This window comes from Orbicella faveolata, unplaced genomic scaffold (assembly GCF_042242905.1).
Source record: "Orbicella faveolata isolate gen_17 unplaced genomic scaffold, um_ofav_v1 contig_3, whole genome shotgun sequence".
Lineage (NCBI taxonomy): Eukaryota > Metazoa > Cnidaria > Anthozoa > Scleractinia > Merulinidae > Orbicella > Orbicella faveolata.
Window position 1 is genome coordinate 11678581 of NW_028301558.1, and position 8869 is coordinate 11687449.

At 40.4% G+C, this 8869-nt stretch overlaps 1 protein-coding gene across 1 annotated transcript; it reads left to right on the forward strand.

Moving 5' to 3' along the window:
* The first annotated feature begins 55 nt into the window (after positions 1 to 55).
* LOC110049689 (calretinin-like) lies at positions 56 to 8681 on the forward strand. Its single transcript, XM_020755498.2, has 11 exons — positions 56 to 307; positions 1078 to 1145; positions 2372 to 2461; positions 2573 to 2656; positions 3139 to 3195; positions 3609 to 3686; positions 6027 to 6082; positions 6667 to 6706; positions 6792 to 6848; positions 7286 to 7357; positions 7820 to 8681. The coding sequence occupies exons 1-11, from the start codon at positions 199 to 201 to the stop codon at positions 8087 to 8089; spliced, it is 981 nt and encodes a 326-aa protein (XP_020611157.1). The 5' UTR covers positions 56 to 198; the 3' UTR covers positions 8090 to 8681.
* The last annotated feature ends 188 nt before the right edge of the window (positions 8682 to 8869 follow it).

An 8869-nucleotide genomic window follows, 5' to 3' on the forward strand; every position in this document is an offset into this window, starting at 1 on the left:
GATATAAACCGCACAAAAAAAGCGGCTGATATTGAGCTTTTAGCTCATCAAGTTCATCCAATAACAGCAGCCAGAACAAGTGATTTGTTTAAATTTGGAGATCTTCTGTCGTGGTCAGCTGGTCAAGTGGTGTTTGTTTACATTATAAGCTGCCTTGTCTGTGGCAGGGTGCTGCGTTGAAGGGTTAACTCACGCAAGATGGCTTCCTCCCGCTCAGGAATGAAGCCGTTTGTCACCAAGTTTCATGGCAAAACTCAGCTAACATCGACTGAGTTTATGGAAGTGTTTAGGAAATACGACAAAGATGGTAAGCTACGCTTAAATTCTGTAGAATATTTTTTTGCGTTAACCGTGCGACAGCTGCGATGAAAATATAGCTAAATACAGGATCTGTTTAGCAGATCTAGTCTGAAAAAAAGTTTTCACTTCGCGTTGAATTCGTTTAGAGGTTGTTGATATTTTTCGCCACATCGTGTTCAATTCAGGTAACCGCGCAACATAGAAAACTATTTGGCAAACTCCGTTCGACATGCAAGTGTCTTGGGGTATGAATGCAGCTTTATCAGGAATATACCTCCCATATTCTTTCACCTTCTCACGGATATTTTAAATAATTCTCCATTTTTTTCCGATTGCTAAAAGAGTTAAGTATCGATTCGTAATATTACAATGTGCCGATGTACTTACAAAGGCATACATTGTGTAGTATAGAAACCTTATTTCAATTCGCGATCATTGACTCTCTTCACCGTTCGAAATTTGCATATGTCACTGCTGTCGTAAAGACGGGTGGATTTTCGAAATTTGTTTTGGCTTTTGTTTTTGGCGATTTTGAATAAAAAAGAAAAACATCGATTTTTTTGTGAAACGAAGTGATCCCAGAAATCCTGCAAGCAATATTTAGTTATTTAAAAGCGAGGTTAAAAGGCAATTTATTGTTAAATATACCTCAATTCATGTATGAAATAATACAGATCGGTTTTCCACAACGGTTCATTTTGTGGCGAGGTTGATTTCGTTGAAAGAAGCTTCTCAAAAACATTCTCGACAAGGTTTACTCTTGATTTACAATCACAGGTAATGGTTATATTGAAGCCAGAGAGCTGGATCCTTTTCTACAAGAACTGTTCGAAGCAAGATATCATGTAAGTATTTATTATTTTCTTTATCGCGGACAGGCGTGTGGCTTTGAATATTCTCACCAAAAATGCCGTAATTATGGCTCAAACATATCCGTAACGAAGCTTGTCATCCGCGGAAAGCTCACCATTTAAAATGATAATAACACGAGTTGCGAATAAATTATTTATCTGAAGGCCATTGACAAATCGAGAGAAATTATTCATTGGTGGTTAATGATTCAAATAATTATTTTTTCGTGTGGCACGGAAAGGAATACTTTCAAAGGATGATATTACTGTGGACTGGAAATGCCTTGAATTTTTTTCAAGGCGGGATAAATTCATACATGTACAGAATACACGTTCATAATTTAAAATACAAATATTAGATTGTTTCACTGGAGGGATGCAGAATGGAAAATTCTCCGTTAATGTATTTATAACCAATAGTGTTTATTCTGATAACGTATAGATAAAGCAAAGGCAGGAGTTTCGGCGGCCTGCTGGGAGGTGAAAATAAAAAGAGACCATTTTAAAATTCTAATGCTCGTGAAATTGAATCTATTGTTGTCTTTTGTAAAATATAAAGTAGTAAATATAGTGTGCCAGTTAACAATCAGACCACCTGTTTGTTAAACGGGCGGTCACTGACACCGATTTACCGAAAATCAAACTCAAAGAACGCGAGTGAAATATTTTGAATTGTAAACAATATTTAAAAGTGTTATCGAAGCCCAGCAGCAGTGGCCACCGGTGAATATGTTACGTTTACGGAGAAGGGGTGGTACCCGGGTGAATGGGCAGCGGGGGTACGGGGAGTCGGAGACGAAAAGACGGGAAAGGGATTGCGGGGACCCGAGAAATGTAGCGCGACGTTCTTTGGGCTCGTCACGAAATCATCCTCGCGGAGGGGCAGGAAGATTGCGCCTGCGTAGGGGAAAAAAAGAAAATTCGCAACATTTTACACTAATTTGCTATAAGAGACAGAACAAACACACGATACGAAGGTAGTGGTCACGACCAGCGATCGGGCGTTTTGGTTTAGTTTAGTTTAGTTTTTATTTGTTTGTTTGTTTGTTTTATTTTATTTTATTTATTTTTTTTATTTTTTTTTTCGCGGTGGTGGAAGAGAGAGGAAAAACAAAAAAAGAGAACGTCTGATCGCCGGCAGTAGAATGGTATGGGTAAGTGGGAGGATCTACAGGGGGAGTTTGTTTTTTAATGATGATTCGATGATCTCTCTGCAACAGGGTTTGGCTAAAGACAAAGTCAGAGAGATGCGAGAACTTATTCTAGAGAGATACGACAAAAACTATGATGGCCGTCTGGAAATTAACGAGGTTAGTTTGTAAACCTGATGACTCTAATGAAACTCTGTTGTCTCTCGTAAAGAATGTTGGTAACGTTTGTTCACTTCCTTTCTATCTTTCTTTCTTTCTTCCTGGTTTCAGGTAGCCCAAATTCTTCCTACAGAACAGAACTTTCTTCTTCAGTTCCACCGAGAGTCAAAAATTTCCAGCGTTGAATTTATGAAGGTAGGAATGTAATGCAATGTTCAATTACTGGGTAGAACATTTTATTGCCAGTTTAGAAATTGTGACACTCTCCGTGTTATTTTGAGGCAGAGTTTCAGAGCTAGCAGAGGTTGAAAAAAGGCCAAAAGGAAATCAGAAATCAATAACTTCTGAAACCGAATTCAGTTAATCAAGGGTACGAACTTTTGATCAGTCAGCCCTTTCAATGATGTGATCGATACGGGTAAAGATTCTGTAGAACGGTCAGTCACGTCACTACAAGTAGTCAGGTTCTGGCCCTCCCTATGTCACGCAATGCTGCGTTGTGTGATGTGCGTGACAGAGGTCCAGAGGTCACTTGATTCGCAATCGGCAAGACCTCATCAACTCACGTACCATTGCCCCCTCTTAGCGTACCTGGTGTATTAATTTTTTTCCTTCTGAACTATTAATCTGCTTTTGAAAGTAGAATCTAAAGCAAAAACTACGCGCTTTCATTTCAGATCTGGAATCATTACGATGTCTATCGTGAAGGATACCTAGAGAAGAAACACTTGAGGGTTTGTTAAAATTAAATGTACCCTTCTTCATCAGTCCAGCGACTTATCAGATTCAAAGTGTAAAACATTCCATGGGCTTGATAAAAGACATCCTTGCCTTTGTTGCAAGCGTTCCTACAAAAAAGAATTTACCGCATTTTGGCAGCCCGAAAATTGAGCAAAATACCAGAACGCTTGCTACGCAGGTTAAGCTATAAGGTAGACGCTAACGAGAAGCTACTTTTTCAGTTAATTAACAAAGACTCAGTTATCTGAATTGAGCTTGAATTCAATTCTAGAGAATGCACACATAAGCGCCATACCATAGCCACCTAACGAGCTAAGCGAAAGCTGTCTTGCCAATGAAACAATTTAGAACCCAGAATAAATTCAAAGGGAAAACTTTTTTCTTTTTTTCTCTGACTGCGTTACAGGGTTTCTTTAAAGACCTGTTGACTGTTAATAACCCACATGTCAGTCCACAAAGAATTGAAGAGTACGTCAATGCAGCGGTAGGTAACCATGGTAACAGTGAAGGACTGCGTAATAAAGGTTGCCGTATGTACTAACCAATCTTGTCAGTTACAAACTTTTTTTCAAATTGAAGGACATCTCAACATAGCTTTCTTAGGTAGAAAAAACAACAGAGAAGTAATAAAAAAATTGAAAATAACTAAGGATCGTCAGGAGAGAGGAACTTGAAAAAGAAAGCGACAATTGTTTTTAAGCTGCATGTGTAGTCTTCCGTTACGCAGCGCGACAAGTTGACAAATAGCACGGGCAGCTTACTTTCACTTTAAGTGAAAGCCCTTTATTTCAAGGTGATTTTCTTAACCGTGGAGTTATCTCGTTGACGGTAAAGGACTCGTTAAAAAATGCTCCAAACTAACTACATGAAACGCTAGCGGTTTACCTTGCTGCTTTATTTGACTGAGAAAATTATTTCATTGTGATTAATTTGCACTGCAGCGCAAATTGCAGACGCGTTTGTAGCTTTCTTGGTCAGATCATAAATGAGTAATCGTTTGAAAGCACGAGCAATTAAAGATTTTCACTCCTTGTGATATTTGAAATTCTTTCAATTTGCACTCGCCTAGTTAAAAGCTTGGCAATTTTGGTAGAATTTTCAAATATAACTGGCCGTGTAAATCCTTAATTGCACTCGCATTCACAGGCCTTACGCTTTATATGAGAAATGGGTTAAAATGTAAAACAAAACGCTGGAATGATAGATTCAGGACATTCAGGACTGTTCAGTTCGATGGACGAGCCGTTACTTGCTAGCCAGGCGTAAACAGCGAAGGGGTAGGGGAGGCGAAAAACGCAATCTCCCTCCTTTTTTTCCCGCTTCTTCCCCCTCCCCCATGTCCCCGCCGCACGAGCACCGGGGGGGGGGGTACTTTGGGAATTTCTGGGTGGGGATGTCCCGCTGGGACCCTGGAACCCTTAGCCTATACCAGAGCTAGTTCAGCTGAATTTTGCTACCCTATACTAGAGTAAACTCCCTAAATCCCCCCATCTATCGACACTGTTGAGGCTGATTACGTAAATTTAAACTTGTCGACTTGATTTTTTTATATTTTTGAGTGGCAATTCCTGGTTTCCTTAGTCTAGATAAAATCTTCAACCAACTAGTCAGTTTTGTGAAAAATTACACCCTATTCTAGACCCAAACGCTCTGATTTATATACCCTATCCTATAGTAAACTGCTTGAAAACCATACCCTTCACAGCGGCACATACCTATATAGCCCACATATGGCTGTGCCCCCCCCCCCCCCGGGACGAGCACTTAGCATCCATCTTGGCTTTTCTTTTTACATGTAAATAACTTTGCACGGGACGAACCAATTTCGGCCTCAAAAGATGCCCTTTAAATACCTGTAATAATGAACCCAAAGCAGCAATATATAACACCGTGAAAATGACTGCCAATTATGATCCGCAGAGGACGTGCAGATATTCATGCAGACGGGCAAGGTCTCTGAATGACATCGCCACAAGGGTCGCGACGGCCTGTCAACACCATTTCTCACTCACGAACAAACATTTCTCATATTTCAAGTTATCATCTACTCCACGGCCGCAGGCACGAAATCAGATATTCCATAAAGAATTTCTCAAAGCGACCTTGACAAGTGTAAACTTGCGTGCTACATATATAAACAGGTGCGCGCGAAAGCGATGGCAATGCAAACCAAAATGATCTTCCCTTATTACGTAAAACAGATCGCGAAATAACCAACAAAGCTAACCGTACAACAACACACCTAAGTTCTAGCGATTGTTCCGCACTTTCTTTCTTGCGCACGAAACCTTTTACTCTCATTTGAGACTAAACAAAAGCGCCGAGTACCGCAGTTCTCGCCCGCAGTTTTCGTCTGGAAGTTGCCAAGCAACCGACTGTACTGTACGCTATGATGGCTTGATATGTGCTTACCGTATAGTATTCTTTGATTGGTTGACAAAAGTCAAAGGGGTCAACAGTGTGGTTCAGGGAAGATTTCTCAGAAACAGTACTTTTAATCTGCCAGTGATAAAATTGGTGCTACAATCACTGGCAGCTTGTTGCCTACGATTTCTTTTCTTTTGGTTTTCCTTTTGTTTTGGTTGCATTCGTTCTCTCTCTTACTCCCATCTTACAGTGTTGTTTCTGAGAAACTAGAACGCACTGAACAGGGAGTTTGGGTACATTGGGCTTTTTACCATGACATGGGGAAAAGGAGGGGGGTCAAAAATTCGTCAAACGACTGAAAAGTATGAACCCTTTTGCGTGTTTAGAATATGTACATGTATCACTAGAAACAAAACTGTGTTTTGACAAGATTCCAAAATTGTTTTACTTGTTTCAGCTGGAATCATTTGACAAGAACAAAGACGGAGAGATAGAGTTATCAGAAATGGCTAAGTTAGTGTCACTGTGCAGTTGGCTGGTCGTTCTTTTTTATTTGTTTATGGTCACATCAACACGAACGTAGAACAGGGAACAAATCTTTTCAACTGATACCAGGATACAAACAAAGCCAGTCTCGTCCCCAGATCGAGCCACCTGGCCCCATTTAGCCTCGAAGCCAAGGCCCCGCAGGCTAAGAGGGACAGAAGTCTCTGGGGACGAGAGTGAAGCGACTTAGTTCAATATCGTCACTTCTTTTATTTTGAAAGCATTTGTGGCCTTTCCGGGTTTGATGAGCACTTTCTGAAGGAGTGTTGTGATGGAATGGTTATTTTAGCGTAATGGGCAACGATTAGTAAGCAGGGGATTTTAATTTGTTCAACGATAGAATTCGCACAAATGGTTCTTTAGAACAAGGTGTTTAACCAAGCTCAACAAACACAGCACTAAAGCCATTATCTAAGCTACGTATAAAGTCGCGGGTAAACCACTTTAGTGTCTGTTGGGCCAAGCATTATAAAGCGGAGGTTTTCCACTGTCTTGTTGAGACCTGTCTTTATTTATTGTTAGTGACAGTTTGCTATTTTCTTCATCAACAGACTTCTGCCCGTTGAAGAGAATTTCCTCTCAAAGTTCCAGGTAAAATAATCTCTGCTTTCATGATCCCAGCAATGCAACCTAGTCAATATTGCCTCTCAAACACAATTATACTTTATACAAACAGATCAGGCAAAACCTGACAAGACAAGAATTTGAGAAAATCTGGTACCACTACGATCAGGTAGGTGAATTTATGTTATTACACTGGCAGTTACAATGGAGATGTATAATATGCATCTTATCGAATCTTAAACGTCCCTCTTTTTAATACTTGCTTGTTAATTTTAGCTGGTTTTGTTTATTTTTCTCTATTAATTTCCATGGTTTATTATTCTTCAGGCTAGCTCCTCCGTGAGGATATTCTCAATCAAACCTTAAATAGGCCAATGCCCTTCAGAGTTGTCCTTTGCCTCAGCATCAAAACGAGTCTTGGTGCTAAACGATTGTTATGAAAATGCTGTTCATCTATAAGTTCTATAAGTTTAATTTCATGCAAATCAAACTCATTTTCATGAGAAACGTTTTGCACGAGGAATCGTTCCGGAGAAAGAGGCAAGAGGCAACTCGGAAATCAGCCATTGATTTTCGATTTTTTTTTTCTCTCTGCCTACCACACAGGATCACAATGGAAGCATTGGCGGTGCTGAGCTAGATGCTCTTATACGAGACTTGTACATCAAGAACAACAAGGTGGAAATACCGCTTCCTTTCAAATACTGTAGTGTAAACGGTTTCTTAGCAACGAATTCCTTCTTATACGCGTTCCTCTAATCAGACACCTTTATTCTGCTTTATACTTGCCTACAAAAAGGTACGGAAAAAAGGTTCCGTGAGGATGACGATGATGGTGTCGACGGCCACTTTTGGCCGAAAATCTGTAAATCTGATTGTTTATATTACAGTCGTCGGGAAGTAAAAGTAACAGCGCGTTGCTATGACCACCTTGGAAAATCTGCGGCTATGTTGGTGAACATGCAGCCTTCTTAACTGAATATGTGACATATTGTGATTGTTCAGTGAAAACCGGACAATTGAGGATTGGTTTTGCAGTTTTCCCTTTTCTGTCTGTGCCTGATTGTTTGTTTGTTTTTCTGTTTGTTTGTTTGTTTGTTTTGCCTGTTTGCGTGACATAGCTTCTCCGATAATTTCCAGGAACCACCGGACATGAAAACCATCAATGACCAGCGTGACATGATTATGAAGTTCGCTGACCGTGACGGCGATGATGCGGTACAGAAGGAAGAATTGGCCCTGTTTTTCTCGGTGGCGCAGTCTCGAAAAGTTCAAGATATCAAGGTTGACGTGGAAGGGCGTGAAGCCGAGAGAAGAGCCGAGAAAGCAGCAGATCAACAAGAACAAGCGAAGAAACAGGACGACAGCGGTTCCACTGAAGGAAGTACGGGCTGTTGTTGGCTACTGTGATGAAAGAGTAAATTAAATTTCAGAAAATTTCAACCTTCGAGTTTCTGTAAAGCGCGCTGCTCTAGACAATTAATGACTTTTAAACCTCCATGACTAAAGAAACTGGCGTTGGCATAACGATAAAACGAATATTAGAAGAATAAACAGTAATAAATAAGGACAATATTAAAACTTAATTCTTCCGCGGTAAGAGAAATAATAACTACGCTCTACACTTGAACGCGACGCTGGGTTGTGCAACGAGTGTTATGATTCACACGTAGACTGTTCACAGCCCTCTATTTTTTGTTTGATCGTTGAACGCGCGGATAGAATCGCGAGAGAACTATTCGCCAGTGCAAGACGGGAGATTTGACGGGGAAGGGGATGGGGAAGTTTGGTTGGCTTTGCTCGCCTTCCCGCCCTCGCCTCCGCGTGCCTCGAGCTCGTTTCGCTCGCTTTTTCTTTCGTTGAAAAATAGGTTGCGAACAGTCTGAATTCAAACTCAACTCACAACATTTTTAAAGAGCATTCATTCCCTTCTCAGCCTTAAAACAATCTGTTCATGTTTCAATGGAAAAAATAAAATAAAGTTAAATGGTTTGAAACGTAACGTTTCGTAATACTGACGGCATTAAAGTGACGACCAGGCGCATAACAATTGCTTCTTTATTTTCTTAGTGTGTTTCTTTTAGCTCAACTTCAGCTTTAAGAGTTATTGGTCGGTGTTTTCTTTGGCTAGGGAAACAAATTCCAAGTGAAATACAACAGAGCAGATCGAGGAAACCAAGCATCACTAGA

Bases quoted from the DNA above. Each gene is read 5' to 3' on its own strand.
- LOC110049689 (XM_020755498.2), top strand. From the start codon at position 199: ATGGCTTCCTCCCGCTCAGGAATGAAGCCGTTTGTCACCAAGTTTCAT. The intron at 2,462-2,572 runs GTTAGTTTGTAA...TCCTGGTTTCAG, and splicing joins GCCGTCTGGAAATTAACGAG to GTAGCCCAAATTCTTCCTAC. The intron at 3,687-6,026 runs GTAGGTAACCAT...TACTTGTTTCAG, and splicing joins AAGAGTACGTCAATGCAGCG to CTGGAATCATTTGACAAGAA.